At 42.7% G+C, this 18,559-nt stretch overlaps 1 protein-coding gene across 1 annotated transcript in view; it reads right to left on the bottom strand.

Moving 5' to 3' along the window:
• Nucleotides 1-18,559, bottom strand: part of syn3 (synapsin III) — a 108,256-nt gene that overhangs the window by 14,251 nt on the left and 75,446 nt on the right. Inside the window, exon 7 of the mRNA XM_077006416.1 lies at nt 2,477-2,539. Within this exon, the coding sequence (XP_076862531.1) occupies nt 2,477-2,539 (63 nt within the window). The remainder of the gene's footprint in view (nt 1-2,476; nt 2,540-18,559) is intronic.

An 18,559-nucleotide genomic window follows, 5' to 3' on the forward strand; every position in this document is an offset into this window, starting at 1 on the left:
CTCAGTAGATATTTACAGAGAGAGGAGCTAAACTCCATTCTGCCGATATGTGTCTTGTGGGAGTCCATGTGCGTTGAAGTCTCACAGCCATCACTGAGATATTGAGTTCAAGGTAAGGAAACCAGCAAGTCTCAGAATGGACAACCAGATGTGTCTGTAAATGAGGTAGACCAGACATGCTTTGACACCTTTTGTTTGAAACTGGCTAGGCTTTTATTTTTAAAAGACTCACTTGATTACTACTGCAGTATCACTCCCTCTGCAACCGGATCCTGGATGTCATTACTTGAACACCCCAGCCAGTTTCAGGAGCAATATCTCCTCTAGCACTGTCACACTGAGCACTGGGGCCTCCAAAAGCTGTGACCTCACTCCTCGGTCCTACTGTTGCTTACTCTGGACCCATGACCACATCATTATCTTAGACGACATCAGAAAATTTGCTGATGACTATGGTGGGTCTCCTGAACAGAGATGATGAATCAGCATACAGAGAGGAGGTGCAGCAGCTAGCAACCTGTCTATGAATGTGGCCAAAAAAGAGATGATTGTTGACTTCAGGAAGATATGAGGTAGTCAGTCTCTGCTGAACATCGATGGCTCATCTGTGCGATGTCTTCATGGGCACAAGTTTCCTTGGTGGGCACCTAATGCAGAACCTCACCTGGACCATCAACTCTCACCCCCTCCACATCCATACCATGTTCTGCAGAGGGACTATAGTGAGCATCCAGAGCAGCGATATCACCTTCCTGGTTTGGTCATTGCGCTGTTTCAGACCACAAGGCCCTGAGAAGATCATCTGTCTCTCACTGCCCTCCATCACAGACATTTACACCACACACTGCATCCACAAAGCCACCATCACTATGATCTCACATACCCTTCATATGAACTCTTCTCTCTTCTACCAACAGGGGGGAAGTGATTGCCAAAGATTGAGCTGAAACTCCTTCAAACATGCACAAACATCACACACACACACACACACACACACACACACACACACACACACACACACACACACACACACACACACACACACTTTCTCTGACACACACTTAACTGACTCTTAACAGCTCTCCCTGTGGTCTTATCATGCAATCAGATCGAGGGGGTCAGGCACAGTCACGTGCAGCGCGAGGGACGGAAGGAATCTGTCAAGACGACAGAGGCGTTGTGGAGTGCAAGAGATTCCTGTTTGTCCAAGGAAACAAACATCTCTTGGAGATGGAAAGGGATAAAAGTTCAGCCAGCAATAACCCGGCTTCAGGGACACCCCTCACTGGGACACCATGTACTGCGGTGTACCTCTGGAGGATCACCACTTCCTTATCCACCATGGGAAACTTAAGTTCTAAATTCCCCTCTCATATCAGCCTAGAGCTTCCATGACCACTGGTTATGTTATGCTTTGTCCTCATCATTTCTTTAATTCTTCAATCAGGAAAAAAGTGATTAAGTAACAGTACATAATTCATTTTAATTAACAAATGGTTAATTAGAAAGGCTGTAAGGGTGGGTTTGCAAATATTCCACAGTAGTAACTCAGCAGTCGGCTTATCAGAATTAGATATGGTGAGACGCCTCTACTAAAGAGTTCTGAGGTGGAAATCCCCTGAACACTCCCTCAGGCTCCCATCAGGGACATGTGAACTGAGATCATAAAAGCTAGCACACCACACCCTCTAGCACTGTTTAATAACACACACACACACACACACACACACACACACACACACACACACACACACACACACACACATATATATATAAACAGATATCAATACATGTAAATACACAAAGGGCTGTACAGAGGCACCCGTGCATGTATGCATGCACTCACACATGCAGACGCTACTCTCGCTCACATCCACACACAAAGACACACAAAGCAACCTGCAACTATGTATGAAACACTGAGTTTTTGACTTAAAGCTAAATCTCAGTGCTCTTGGTGGTGTAAGCCATAACCCTAACATATATTCTGATATGGGGACTTGATCTGTACAAATATATTTCTATCATATCTTTCATTCTGCAGGTTATTTGTTTCTTATGACTAGTGACGTAACGCCCAACATACAAACATACAAATACAGTGTCTCAAAGGTTTTATACCTATAGGCTTATTTAATTTTAAATGTTACAAATAAACCTGTTTAACCCTTTGTTGATTTTTTGTAAACATTATCTATCATAAATATATCAAGATACTGTAATAACAGTATGTAATTAGGAGATGAAAAACAGCTTCCATCAAACCCTTAATTTAGAAATTAAGCACAACTCAGAGATGTAGCACGAGGGCCATTAATTTAGCACAGCCCAGAGATGACATACTGTATGTATTGGCGAAAGCCTTGCAGGCAAAAGAAAAAAAACCCCTGAGCTGAGCTCTTCAACCGTAAATGGTGCGAATCGCTGGTGTGAAGTGTGACGTGGTGACATCATTATAAGGCGTCATGGTCCTCACCTTTCCCATGCCTGCATGGGCGTGACCCATCTTCACCACGACCGGGAACGTCGGAGTGGGCAGCTGAGGAAAGAGAAGAGACAGAGAGGAGTGGAAACCACGATTAGGAAATTGAGGGACTGAGGTTTTATCCACTCGAGTGCTGTAGAGAGGATTGGCTTTGTGGCTGAGGCTCATCACGATCCTCTGCGCTCATAGAGATGAGAGGCATGGCAACGCCCACAGCACTGATGCACTCTCGGGCTTCGGAACAGCAACCGGCCACAATATCTGGAGACTTTATTATATAGTGCCACATCTCCTCTGCATACCGGGCCGAACCCCAGGAATAACTTGGAGAACCTACTGACACGGCTGATGTATGAGCTCACTGAGGGCTCTTTGAAGACTGCTGGCATTTAGGCAGTGAGGTGTTCCAGGAAGAATGTTGGTTTTAGCATGACACAAAAGAACATTTCCAAAAAGAGGGGTGGGAGGACCGCAGAGCTTTGGGTGGGTTTGGGTGGATGGAGCAGGAACACAGATATCTAATGTAATGAAAACAAAATGATGGCTCCACTGGAGCATGTCTCCAAATGAGCCCCAAAGCAGCCCAGACAACCACTCTCGGGCATTTATTACTTTATTACCAAGATATGTCAATCCCTGGTTCTCAGATAGGTATGTAAAAGGCGAATTTACTGTCCAATAATACATTTCTATCCCTGATGTCCTAATCCTACAATCAAACCACAAATCAGTCTGATATCTCAGTCTGATATCTCTTCACGTTGACTTGCATCACTCTAAATGCTGCACTGTAACTGATGTTCTGAGGAAGGATCTTTAGACACAGTCAAGACTTTGGCAGGCTGGCATCATGCCAGGGCTCGGCTGAAACATGTAGAGGCAGAAGTAGAACCCGCCGCTCATGCTGATGAGGAGCGTGATGGCAACGTCTTGGCTCTGAAACATAATACTGTTTCAACCACACTTTTCTCAGGCCAGAAGCTGATATGTCAGGTTGAGGAATGTGACAGGAAGCTTTCATAATAGATTGTCAAAAACCAACGAAAGGAACAGGCCGCACAGCAGTGCATTTGTTGTGTTCCTGAATCTGCCATATCTTTCATCTGGATCAGGATTTAAATAATTGTTGTAATCTGCCTGAACATGCATACGGGCAAATCAGTTCCATGAATTAATGTTGGCTACTGGCTGACAGTTTCAGTTACAAATCAAACTAAACAGCTGACCACATGAAAAAAGATTTAGCTTTCAAGTAAATATAATTACTAAGCAGTAATTAGCGGTACTTAAATATGAAAAGAAGGACTATAAACACTTAAATGTGATGTGTCACGATACAGCTCCCTCGGGCGTGTCTGTGTGTGTTTACGTCCGTCTGCTTCTACGTGTGTTTACGTTCGTGTGTGTTCGTCTCTGTTAGTTCGTCTCTGATTCGTATCACCTGTTGCTTGTCTTGTTAAAGCTGTGTTGCACTTGTCTTGTTTATGTTTATGTATTTAAGTGTGCATGTTTGTCTCACATCACAGTGAGACCTGGTTCTGTGTTCTGTGTTGTTAGCATGTTTTTTCTCTTCTCTCCATCTCTCTCTCTCTCTACCTATCTATCGATCTCTCCACCCTTCTATTTTGACATTCAGACAGTGAATTCTGAATAGTCTATGCATTCTGAATAGAATTCTGAATGGATTCAGAATAGAATGGCTGTCCTTGGACTGTCCATCTTATCCTCTACTCCAGGGATGTTAAAGTCAAATACACAGAGGGCCAAAAAACCAAATTTGCTACAAGCCGAGGGCTGGACTGGTTCAATGTTTATTAAAACATATTGAAATGATTGCACATAGCCTATTGAACCAAGACCTAACACAGTGTATATTATTTAATGCTTAAATGAATAAAGCAATATTTTCTTATGGATCTGTCAGTAATTTCAAGTGAAAACGTTTTTCAACAAGCAAACAGATAAAAACAATGTCCTGTACATTAAATGAATAAAGTAATAAAGGTTTGAAAAGTGCTGGAATTTTGGCTAAAGTACTTGAAAATGCTTGAAATTGTAACGACTTCGTTTCACAAGAAATAGCTATCTGACTGAACAGTTCTCTTGTATTACGTTAACAAATACGAGCCTCTTGTAATTCCAGGACGAAATATGAGAGAACGTGAAGACGTTAAGATTGGGCGTTTTGAAAATAAACAACCATTAAATAATGTGAATAAAAAAGCGAATTATTTCGAATAATTTCGACTATATGTATAAATATTTAACCTAATTAAGTTTAACTGGTGCGCGCAGTTACAAAATTCGAGAGGTGCACGACCTTGCGAATCGACAGCCCTCGCGCACGGGCGGAGCCACTGCGATTGCGTCATTTTCGCCATGCAGACCCTCGCGCTTGTGTGCGCTGCAGTGACTTCGCGGGCTACCGTTGCATTGTGGGGAATGTAGTGTTTGTGCGTGCAAAACACCATCGGGCGGCTGTGGCCTGCGGGCCGGTTCCAATAGTAATTAAATATCATCAGATATCATAGATAATCAATTCGCGGGCCGGATCTGGCCCGCGGGCCTTGACTTTGACATATGTGCTCTACTCTGATGATTCAGCACTCTTTCTTCTTCCCTTGACCTCCAGCTCTGCTCCTTGTGACTGTAAGATCTCTCTAGAACGAATGATAACCCATAACATTTAGCTAACTCCAACTGCTCCCAACCAGCTCTCCTTATCACCCCTCTGACCTTCACACACACACACACACACACACACACACACACACACACACACACACACACACCCTGCTTTGTACTCCCTCCTCCATCCCTGCACCACCTCCCTCCTCCTCACACACACCTCAACCCTACAAATACTCTGTGTGGGGGCTGCTGTGCTGTGGTGAGACGCTACATCACTAACGAGAACTGAAGACGCACAGGACACGAACCCTGCAAGGGTTAGCAAGGTCTCCCGAGTCACAACAACATGTGATGAACGCACGGCCAGCAAAGGGGACCAGCAATCTGACGTCAAATGGACTTTTTGCACGAGCAGGTGAACCTGGGACAGACACACATCCCTGCCTCCCACAGTTTGCTATTCCAGCAGGACAATGTACCTAGCTGTGTGTTAACAATTACCTAGCTGTGTGAAAGGTCAGGTTCAAAATGCTTAAAAGGTTCAAAACGTAAAAGTCCTGGCTTTCAGCAGCTGAAGAGCATGCTTCACAGCACAGTCAGGAGGGGGTTCAGGAACACCAGGATCAAGCCAACAGCCCTTCCTGTTCACACAGTTCTGGCAAAGTGTGTAATTAAGTACCTGATGCTACTGTCTTGTTAGGAGTTTCCCTAGTTATTTCCACCCCCCGTGTCTTATAATAAACTTAACTTTAAATGCTTGTGGAAGTTTCATAGTGAGTCCACCTCTAAAGAAATTGGAAACAAAATAATAGAAAGAGTACTTTTTGCCACGTGGTTTTCTACTGCAATGATTAGTCCTATTCCTTAAGTGCATGATGGTAATATATATTCAGGTGCTTCACTATGTCCACCCTGTATACATCTGAGAGGAAAGTGAAAAGATGTGAGAAAAGTAGAATACAGACAGAGGTAAATAATTGAGTGGTGAGAAAACAAAGGACTGCTAGAAACTTGGCATGTCTTAAAATGCAAAAAAAAATGACTTTATGTTCAGACAGACACACACTCAAACACACACACACACACACACACACACACACACACACACACACACACACACACACACACACACACACACACACACCCACACCCATAAACATGAGTAAACAAATCTATATATACAAACATAGCCTTCAGTGTAACAAGAACCAGCTTATCTCAAGTGACAGTTCGACAAGGTGGTGTTGAAAAGGGGAGAGAGTGTGAGAGAGTGTGAGAGAGAGAGTGAGACAGAGAGAGAGAGAGAGAGAGAAAGAGAGAGAGGTGTCTGTCCACAACAGGGATTTCCCCTTCGAGATGTGTGACGCACTGCCCCCTCAGCAATAATGCCTGCTGCTCCGGTCTCCAGCCGCCAGCATTCCTCAACGCTTTCCTGTCTCCATGATGACAGAGGCAGGGTGAACACCACATCCCTGCCTTCCTATGGTGGAATGGTCCGGAACAAATAGTGTGATGGAAAAGTCTGGAACGTCTCACACCAAACTTAGAATGATGTCTGAGGTAGCAGACACATTTGTGCGTGATTCATAAAAACACAAACAGAAGCCAATGGAGAGCAGCAGATCAATGAGATGGTGAAGTTACAACATAACAGCAAACATATCAAGGTACAGGGAAGCTAACTGTACTTGCTGATTTACCAACTTATGTTTTATCCACTTTTAAAATTTGGTGGACCATGTGGACACTAATGAAATGGTTTGGCCCAAACAGAACATTCATTTTAAAAATACAATATAGAGTTAAAAGACCCTGGAACATTCAACCCCTTAATTACAAAAAAAAACAAACAAACAAGAAAATATATTCAACAAACCATTAACTACTTATCCCATGTAGTGAATGTTTCCACTGTTTCCAGCATCCTTCAGTAAACTGGGCATACACTGCAGCCTATGAGTATGTTTCAGGGGTGTCTTCTGCCTTCTACAGTCCATCGACTTGCTGCTAGTAACCACGCGCAGCGCCGGTGGAGGGGTGGACAGGAGAAGACAGATGGTTCTTTAAGTTGCTGGCACTACTGACTCACTTCCCCTACCCTGAAACACCTCTGTGTGACATTCTGAGCTCCTGGGTAAAGTGTTCCACTGACCGCGGCAGGGAGGTGAAGGGTTAACGCCGTTAGGAGCACATAATTGGAACTTTCCATTTGAAGTGCAGCACTGACAGAGGTGCCCAATGGCATGAATCATAAGACACATGATTCATGACATATGTGAGCCATAGTATGGTTCAGTCACGGTTCAAACGGACACACAAACTCATCTGGACGGGGGCTTGTACTATGCCTGGGATTACATCATTAGCAAACATGCTTGGCATTGCGAATTTCCTTCTGAATGTAAAAAAATAATAGTAAATTATGCCAGACAGGGAGACAGGGTATGGTAAATAAAGCAATTAAGTTTGCAAGTAATTCTGTGACATTGGGGAGTATTTTATTTGAGCTTGCAAGTAATTATATATATACATACTGAAACTTTCTAAATCCATGAGAACAACTTTATAACCATTTCAGACTAACGGCCTACACCTGTGGGAAAATTACATTGTCAGCCTCTCAGAATAAGGCCCAAGCTCATCATTGTGCTTTTTAGAATATGAATTTGAAACTTCATAATCACGGGTCTGGGACCATTATGCAAAAAAGCTAATATTACACCGCATAAAAATGATAGTAATATCAGTAACGTGTCAAAAAACACAGAGACCCTGCTGAACATCACGGCCAAACCAAAGGAATCCAAAGGCCTGCACAGAACATCTGGCCCAGCAGCAGAGCTGGTGCGTCTGGAGACCGCACCATGATGCTTCATACTGTAATAAACTGTAGTGCTGCTCCACAGCTGTGGGCTGTCAATCCTGAAGCTGAAGAACACAACTTGTCACACGGGTACATTTTTGCAGTCGGGGGTTATGGAACCCTCTGGAAAATAAAGAATGCATGGGGTATAAATCTGTGCACCAACACTCTGAATCACCAAAAGAAGAAAGTCAGCTTATTTTGCTTAACTTCAGGAGATTGTGTTAAAACTCCATTTTGTTTGCATCTGAGTTGACTTTAAAACTCTGCCTTGCCTTTCAGTAAGCACATTTTGCAGATTAAAAGGTAAATTATACAACTCACAACTAACGTTACATAGTGTAACAGTACATTATGTTTCGGACGTTATTTGTATGGTCGCCTATTGTGAGTTGTTGCCTACAGAGATAGTGTGCAGTTCACATGACTCACAAATGTGGTTGTTGTGGTTTCCCAATAGTAAACGTCTGTTTTAAACCCGCAAATCTCCTGAGTCATCAGAAGATGTTTGAAGATTCCACCAGAAGAGTTATTTACAAACTGTTGCAAAACCCCTTCACTGTAGCAAAACTCTGTAGTTTACCTAGTAAACTTTAAAGTGTCAGTCATATAATCCTGCCCCATCGTTATCCGTTTCATTTGTGTCCTGCTAGTTTCCTTGTTTAGTTGTATATTTAAACCCTGTGTTTTGTCAAGACTGGGCTGATCTATGTTATTTTCTACAGCCCTGTTGTCTGTGAGTTTGCTACTGTTAGTTTGGTTTGTTCTTTATAGTATCATGTCTAATTCCTTATCTGATCTGACTCTGCCTGCCTATGTGAGCCTCAGATTGGATTTCTCTTCAATAAATCTTGCTCTTCTCAGTGTTTGCTCCCATTCGCTCCATGATGCCATCGGTGTCACATACATAGTTCATAGTTTACACAAATGAAACATATTCTGTGACATCCCAAGTAGAACCATCTCTATTCACAAATGTGTTTCATGCTGTAATAATCTGCATACACTGTACATAACAGCATCACGTTTGTTGACATCTTGGTCAGATGTCTGTATTCAAAATTACTTTTTATTCTTCTGATTAAATCTTCTGATTCTGATTAAATTACTTTTTAAATTACTTTTTCTATTCAGTTCAGTCTAATTTATTGCATAACTTTCTCTGAGGAGTCTGTATGGTAGTCTGTATGGTAGTCTGTGTGGTAGTCTGTATGGTAGTCTGTATGGTAGTCTGTATGGTAGTCTGTGTGGTATGCTACATGTGTACCTTCCAATATAAATTCCTTGAATGTGTCACATACATGACAAGGACAGATTCTGATAGCTTTATTTGTGAAATGTGTTCGCTTAGTTTGAACTGCCCTATCTAAACGATACGACATTTAGATAAGATTAATTAAATTAATTTTAACACTTTTTGAGTTCATACTTTTTACATATAATGTAGTGTTTTACACAAAGTTTCATGAAAGTATGCTGGTAGTTTATGTTATGAGACAGCTCTGCCTATATTAACATATTTCAGCATAGTCTTTCAGCATTAGCTAACAGCTGCACAGCGGGAACAATTTATGACCAGCCCAAGCCTACCCAGCAAGCATGCTCCAACAGGTGCCACACAGAGCACAACAAATCCACCAGACAAACTCTGCTCCAGACAAACAGGGCCAGTCTTCTTTTCCACAATGAGATGGCAGAGTCTAGTTATGAACTCTTTATTTTTAAGCAATGTCACTCTGAATCGCCCCCAAACACACAGTAGCCCAACGACATCAACAGACCTGAAGGATCAAACAGAGGGAGATACACTAGGGGAGGGGTGTCTCCAGGCTGTCCACAGGAACCGGGCTGCGTGAGGCGTAGAGCAGAAGGGAGCCGTTCCCTCAGAACCACTCAGGATGCATGGCACACGAACGTGTGTGTCTGCCTTTGGCCCAGTATGAAACCGTCTGAAATTTCATACATGTACTATGGATTCTGAGTCAGTCTAATTGAGGCACGTTTCACCTGCAGGTGGAGGAGATGACAAACTACAGCAATCTGAATTTCAGCGTCACCCCCAAATCATTCAGTAATCTCAGTAAGAAATGACAGTGCATCCTGCTCTGCTCATAGCCCAGTCAGGAATCTTTAGGAAAGGACTAAGGATAAAAGCTTATGCTAATAGAAATAATATTACATGAATAATATTAATAATAAAGAATATCTTTTGCAGATTGGTGCCTAGGGCTTGTGCCCCTCAGAAAGTATTTTTTAAATAATTATTGGATTAGATTTTATAGTTCACGCTGGTGAAGAACTATATATTCCAATATATACTATATTATTACACTGTAAGTAGGAACAAGTGTTAACTACAGAAAACATATAGTAACCAACTGCGTATCCGACTGGTGCATATCCGCTGTTCTGAAAGGTGCCTTCACTTTTATTTCCCATAAATGGTGAACATTAGCATCTGTGTGTAGCCTTTGTAGTCTGCACCTTGTGGGCAGGTTTACAGTCATTCCGTTCAAATGCATTAAAGGGAGGAAATAACAAATGGGCTCCATAAAATTACGTCAGCATGACACACTCTTCCCAGACTGGGCTGCTTTTGTTTTTATGTGGAAGTGAGTGCTACTGGCTACCTGGAGCCCTTTACAGGCCTTCATATGAGCCGAGCACCACAGGACTCCAGTCTCGTCTGACTTCCTTTAGGATCTATAGAAGAAGCTGGCGTCAGGAAGAGACAACCTCTATTTTCAGGCATTGGAAAATTACAAGGTGGAATATCGCTGATGAATGGTGGGATTTTGTGTATGTGTGTGTGTGTGTGTGTGTGTGTGTGTGTGTGTGTGTGTGTGTGTGTTTGTGTGTGTAGGATGAAGAAGCTCACTACTAGCACACCTGTAGCTGTTTCCTGCAGCACTCACGAAGCATCTGAATCGAAAGCATGTGGAAGCTATGTGGACACATCCATCTCCAGTTAGATGGACAAAAGTCCCTCACAGCACTGACACTAACCACTGACACCATTCCTTGGTGCTAAGGTTCTTCAGCATTAACTAACAGCTGCACTGCATTGGCAGTTTACAGCCAATCTAAAGCCTGTTTAATGTGCATTCTCAAACCGGTGACACAGTTGGACACACCTATTAGACAATCCGTCAATACAGCTCCAGCCAAACAGTCTTCTCCCAACATATCCATGTACTCTTTTTTATCCATGTACCATCAACCACCATTAACCACTCAAGAGCCCAATGACCTAGACATTTATTGCACAAATCTATTTTTGCAGAAAATGATGTTATTTTTCTGCTGTCTTGATGGATATATTTGGAGATCCTGTAAGTTAATCCACAAGATTCATATTTTGGATGAATACTGAGCAATAGCAGGACTTTGGTGCAATGGCTCTTCCAATTTCATCTATGGAGAAAGACATTTAATCGGGTGCAGAGGTAGGGAGCCCACTGTCTTTTTTGCTAGCACACGGTGTGCTCTGTGTCTTGTGAAGGTCCCAAGCAGTCGTACATGATTGGTTGTATGAGAGCAGGGTTGTTAGTAACTGTCAAGAACACTATAAATCTTGAAAAAGCCAAATAAACATTGGTAGGATATGGCCTACAATCTTGAAAAATTTGATTTATGATATGTGCTGTCTATAACTTTTGAATTGATCACACTGCTGTAATCAACAAGTTGGATGATGGGAGTCTACAGTCTAGTGAATGCTAGTTAAACTGATTACGTCTCTCTCTTTAAGTAATTACACAATGCAATTACAGTAAATTTCAAAAATTGTGCAGAAAAAAAGTTTAGCAAAGAGGTAAGAGCTGTCTGAAGCTATGATGAGATAATATTCAGGCCCCATTCTGCTTCTCTGAGCACAGGGAGGTATTATGGGCTAAGAATATATTGTGATATGATTTGCAGTCCTGTGGACATTTCTGCTGGAATTTCTATTGGAAAACAGAAGCTAAAAACATTCTGTAGATAGGGTTGACAAATGTAGCCTTTCGCTAATGGTACTCGCAAAATTTTTTTGTCAGAATGCATAAATGTGGCTTGATGTAATCCAAAGTTAGCTTGAGACAATAAATATGAGAAAATGCCTTTCTGAATACAGACGTTTATTTAAGAACACACAAAGATGTGGCACATATTTGGCCAATCTAGTAGTTATAATCTATAATAATCTTGGAGGGGGAGAAACACTACCAGCTTTATCACTGATATATTACATAGTCACAAGGTGAATCGGGTGGTCAGAAACAAAGACTCTTGTCCACAGGAGATGTGCTTTGCTTTATACATTTTTTATAGATTTTTAAAAAGTATTTAGTAATAAAACATTTCTGGTACCTACAGATCATTTTTATTACAAACAGTTCTACAGTGAAGAAGTAGATGTCACGTATGGCTACGCCCCCTCTCCCCGCTGTCACTCCAACGTCTCTGTTCCTCGTGGTTCTGTTGTTCCGTGCCTGTTTATCCCGCCCCGCTCGTTTGTCTCCGTGATTCCCTGTTTGTTACCACGCCCCTGTGTTATTGCCGTCACCTGTCCCTAGTTTAGTTTCAATGTATATAAGCCCCCGAGTCTCCCTTGTCCTTTGTCTGGTATTTTCTCTGTTTAAACTTTTGGATGTTTCTCTGTTCCGTGTTGCCCTGCCTTGGTTCGTGTACTCTCTGTTCGTAATGCCCCTGTACCTGTCTAACCTTGATGGCTCTCCCATTGCGACCCCTGCCTGTTACTACGACGACGATTATGGTATGTCCTTTAATAAATCTCGCTCTTCTCAGCACTTGTGTCCGTCCTCTCGCTCCGCAGCGCGAGCTGCGTTACAGTAGATGGTATGAGGGAAAACAAACCGAATGTGTTTGGAACTGTTAATAAAATGGTTAGCTGGTTAGTATCTATACTAGCGCAGTGCTCACTGGTGATGCAGTTCTGCCATTTGCAAGCATTGCCAGGACCTTGCTGTTGATGATGCGTTTTAGTTATCTCTGTGATGTTTAGGTTTAGTCACATATCTGCACCCCTGCTTGTGCCACACTTTCACCTGCGCTTGCGCCCGCTTGTAGTGATGTCTTCCTGGAGGAAAGAAACACGGCGCAGCGGTATGTACACTACACGGAGGCACTGGCTGTCTATACGCCAGTGTTCCCAATAAACTTCTCAAACCCAGCGAAACCTTATGGTTTCGAATTCCGTGCTTGGAAGAGTACCCTTGTGTTGAATGTTTGGTATGTGTTTTCATACTGTTGATCTGCTACAGTGCAGTGTGAGAGTGTGGCCGTGACGTGCCAGGCCTTGGGTGGTGCTGGAGGGGCACCTGAGTGTGCTGATCAACCGCATGCGGTGTCAGGGGTGGGGACAACCTGTGTGAGGCCACACCTGGTCCTGGGACGCCCCATGCACTGCTCGTTTGTGTGTGCTATTTTTTCTGCCCTAATGCAAACATCCCAGCTCAGGAGGGCTTCATGATTACCTGGTGGTTGCAACTGGGCATGCTGGAACAGGGGAAATCCATAAAGTGCAGGGTATGGGGTCATCGACACCAGGACTGACAACCATGTACTTCAAAAGCCAGTTAGTTATTTTCAATTAGGGGCCTGGTCAAGACCAGTGAGGACTAGTTTGGGAGTATTGCACTATTTTTGTTAGCATATGGTAATGTTCAGCTACAGCTGGCTCTGTGTTTGATGCCGCCCTCTGTGCCTTGGGTACACTGAACTCAGTGACTTTTCCAGAATGGGGCATTGCTATAGGCCTCAAAATGCTTGGTCTGATAAAGATTATGTACATGCGAGCCTTTGTGGGCATCATTCTTTAAAGTGGTGATCTCTGATAGGTGACTGGTGAAGTATCACTCCTTCATCCTTAACTCATAATCTGAACACATACATTTTATGTTTTAAATATAAGGGGGGGGGGGTGCATCTGTGACTACATACTTGCCCCCCTCGCACGGCCTCTCCTAAAACGAGTTTCCTCGCTCTTGCAAACAGCCTCTAAAATAGCCACTGGCCCCTGCCTGGCCCCCCATTTCAAATGGTCTAGAACCGCCACTGGACGGGGGGTGATTCAGCCAAGCACATGCAAAAACACATGCATCAGGATGCAATAACAAATGCTTTAGAATTATATGGAACACATTCGTTTGCTGTACTCATGACCGTGTTTACCTGCCATTTTTATCAGTGTCCCTGTGGCATGTAGTTTGGTTTTCCTGCACAGGGTCACCACAGCAGTGGTTCATCTCCCAGGTCCACATCTGTACGCCAAGCCAAAAACCCATAAGCTCCAGTGAAATGACTCATGCGGTGTAATGCCCTACCCATTTTAGGCACTCGATGAAAACAACACGTCATTCAGTTACCAGCTACAGAGCCCGAGAGAGACTCGCAACAGGTTATGTACATGCATGAGGGCATAGTTACAAATAACACAATCTGTGTCAGTGTGGCCCACCAAAGCCACTTCCCATAATAAACAACACACTATAAACAACAGAGCCATTAACAGTGCTTTTATAATAACTATGTCTACACACCCTTTACATTGACCCCGAATCCATCAGAGGTAGGGTGATTCTGTTTAAACTACAGCTTGATGAGACATAACAGTTTAAAAACTTCCCAATAAAGGCTCGATAAACAGATGAACAAAATCCAGTTAAACTTTAACAGGCCATTGGCTACACTGTCAAGGGAAGGAACAGCTTAACAATCGTGAAAAACGTCCACATCAATGTTAGTGACCAAAGACTGAAGGAAGGAACAAGGTCCTGGCTTTCCCAGGATAAAGTAAATGCATCTGAGAGAGGACTGCTGCTCGTAAAAGACGAATGTTAGGATGATTAGCTCAAACAAATGTGATTCTTTGGGTCTTTGATTGAAGACTGACCACTGGCCAGCCAGATAGAGAAAGGAGAGGAGAAGTTCTCACTTCATGCTCCACATAATGTTAGCACATTGTGGAAAAGACAGAAAAAAATGGCACCCTGACATATGGCCTAGGTGTGTTGTGTTAAGGGAATTCCTATGGCCTATGATGTTATTTTAAAGACTATTTCAAGCTGCCCTATTGTGACTCACTGTGTTAATTCTACAGGTGGGATTCTGAGAACAAAGAATGCGTTTATCATATTATTATTACTTCTGTTCTTACTTGGACTGAAATGTTTTCAATTAGGATGATGTTTCTGATGCTTATGTATTAGCATCAGAAAATGTCCTTTAGTCTATTTTGCATTACAGCATTATGACACTGCACAAGCTAAAATTAGCAATAGAAAATGGGGGATTCCAGCCATATGTCTATATTTAAGCGGTATGAGGTCTCTGATGAGGGTAGGGTTCGTCCAGGCCCAGCCCTTACGGACTGGCCCCTTGAGGCTGATATACGTATCCCACTAACCCCTGACCTGAACCATCTCCACCGCAGTGAGTCACCAGCGCCCACTCTTCCTTCTCAGGGCCTCTGTTAACCCTTATGTACACTTCATCCACCCCCAGGCTTCTCTACTCCTACACATGGTCCTTTCCTGGCAACATTTACACTTACTGCAAATGGATCAGGAGGCATCACAAAAAGCAAAGATAGCAGAACATAGAGGAAACATCTGCTGAGGAATGTAAGGTCACTCCAGCCGGATGTGTCTGACTGGACTGGACAGAGAGAGAAATACTGATAGCGCTTCATTTGAAAGTCCCTGCTAACACATACATAATTCTCTTATAAATCCTACATAAACATTTATGAATGCTTATGTCAACAACTGCAGGCATAACACAGCCTGTGGTTGTCTACACTGTCTGTGGTTGTCTACACAACCATGTGTGTTCAGAAATGTCCACATATGACGTATAAGCAAGTAATGCATGTGCCAGTTTTATGAGGCCCCTCGGAAGCAGCACCCCCCATTACCCAGTGCTCCATGTAAAGTTCCATCATTTCTCTCAACCTCAGAAAAGAAAATCTAACTTCTGCATGGAGTTTTGCGCTGTGATGACTCAGGATGGCCCCAGCGTTCCCGACTCCGCAGTGTCTTACCTCATGAAGTTATACAGCAGTCTGGGGGCCTTTCTGACCACAACTTCAACACTAGAAAAGTGGGAGGCAGGAGCATGCAGCTTGGCTTTGGACTGAGTGCTCCACATGATCTGACATCCCTGTTGACTCTTACTATACTTCATCCTCTTCAGCCTGAAGCCGCTGAACAACCTTTTCAGGAACACGTCCCAGTATCCCGGAACGGCTATAAACTTGAACTTGATACGACGGCAGTGGCCTTTCTGATCGAAGTACTGCTGTCCAATCCAGCTTGGGTGATGTTGTCGGGAGAAGATAGCAGAAGTGGGTGGATAATGACGATAAATCGCCCTGGGGAAGCTTTGATCCAAATTCCAAATTAGAGAACGTTGGAGGGCAGGACGGAGGGCTCAGATGGACCATTTCCACAGCAATGAGTCACCATCACCCACTTTCCCCATCTCCATCGACATGGATAGAGCAGTTTGTGTATACAGGTTTACACCTTTCTGCATTTTTGTGCTCTCCAGTGAGGTCATGGTCATGCACCCTGGAGGGTGAGGCAGCTGAAAACACCACCCCTGTTCACAGGACCCACTGATGAAATCAGCATCTGTTACCACCACTTATTTTTCACACTCTGTAATATAGCACATGAGGCTAAGAAGATCAGTGACTGAAACTATTCTGACCTTGTAGTCATCTAAACCTCTATGAAAAGGGTATTCTCACAGTATTACTGCGCTATACCAAAACATATCATTAGGCAATATGTCAATGTGAAGAATGTCCCAATTATTTATGAGTCTAGGAATGCTTTAAACATTACCTGTTACATTCAATAAACATTTTTTTAAAGCCCTGAAAGTCCCATGACACAAGGCTGGCTCGGGAATGTGGAAAGGTAGAGGTAAACAGAAGCGAATGTAGTTTGACAAACATTAAGGGCATTAAGGATTTTATATTCTGTTTATTTTATCACATACATGTTGTTCTAGCCTGGCAGGCAGCAAATTAACTGGCACGACCCGTTTTTCAACACACTCGCACTGTAGGTACATTCTTGAATCACAATTTCTCTGCACCTCTTTCCAAAGTCTATTTTAGCCACTGGATGAAAGGTATTTCCTCTGAGTCACTCATCTATTCCATTTTTGCCATTATAGATTATAGAGCCATGCAGGCTCCTCACACCTCCAACAAACAATACAACACAATGGGTCGTAACAGTCCCTATGGGGCTTGCCAGCTCGGCGGCCACATGATAGGAACCGCTGTTTTCTTTTCTATACTTAGGTGGCTGGAGTGAACAGAACATTCTGCTCTCCTCCCTCTCCTCTGAAGTTCTTACATCAGTTTGACTTCGGCACCACCTTCCTGCCGCCCTAAGACGGCGAATCATTTGTCAAGGCAGCGCATTTCTGTTACGCTTGAGTCCTAACGACAGGTTTCCTGTTTTTCGATTATGTCATTAGTTGTTATGCACTATGACCTAAGCAATAGGAAGCAGTGGTGTCCTGGTGGAGATGGGAGGGACCCAATTTGAGTTCCAAGTCAAGTATTCACCTAAACAATGAAACAGTTGGTAGCTGCCATTCTTTCATTTTTCTTTTGCCTTGGGTAGTAAATAATCTGCTACAGTCACTCTTTTCAATCGAATTCTCTCTCTGATGTGGTTATCTGCCTAACCCTGGATATACTGTTCTTGAGGCAATCATTTTTTTTCTTTGAAGACAATGACATACTTGTGTGTAATGCAGATATACTGTATGTCAAACTGAAACTTATGTGCTACATAATCTGATTGTAATGTAATGAAACACATCAGTGGTTAGTTAATATTTCACTGAAAAAGACTAAAACTTTGATAAGATATCTATAAACTCCGTCAACCACCCAAACAAAAGAAGAAATGTTTTTTATTTAGAAACTGTAGCAGCGTTGCTGTCAGTGCTGCAACTGGGCAGTTTTAGAGATTTGAATTCAAGTCCGAGTTTCCCATAGACGAACCTACTGAAACACACTGACCACAAACACAGAGAAGTCAAAGTTTTGGCATAGTAACAGAATAACAGAAAGCTGACTTATTTGTTCTGTGAGCACATTAATTCATTATTAATGATAGGGAGTTCTCTTTATTCATGACTCAATTATTATTGATCTGTTTATATTGCTGGTGTTGCGTGATGTGAGATGATACTTAATATACTGGAAATGAAAGGAAATGAACATCTGACTTAAATGGTTGATTTGCACAGGACCTTGTCGGGTCTGTGTTGAATGTCAATAACCATGGTAACTAATGCAGATTCCTGGCATTCTTGTTATACCTGAGAGAACATAAATAAATGCAGAACACAACAACTTTTAAAAAGGCATTTAATAAAGGTTGCATTTGTAGAAACGAGTCCTGATTTTACATGTCTTATCACTTACAAAATTGCTGCATATTTCTGAGATTTAATGAGTATCTTGCACACATCTTTTTTAGTTGAGAGTCCAACAAAATCTGTAAAAATAAGCTGAAGACCTCTAATTGGTCCTGGAGGGCAAGAGC

This window comes from Brachyhypopomus gauderio, chromosome 5 (assembly GCF_052324685.1).
Source record: "Brachyhypopomus gauderio isolate BG-103 chromosome 5, BGAUD_0.2, whole genome shotgun sequence".
NCBI classification, from domain to species: domain Eukaryota; kingdom Metazoa; phylum Chordata; class Actinopteri; order Gymnotiformes; family Hypopomidae; genus Brachyhypopomus; species Brachyhypopomus gauderio.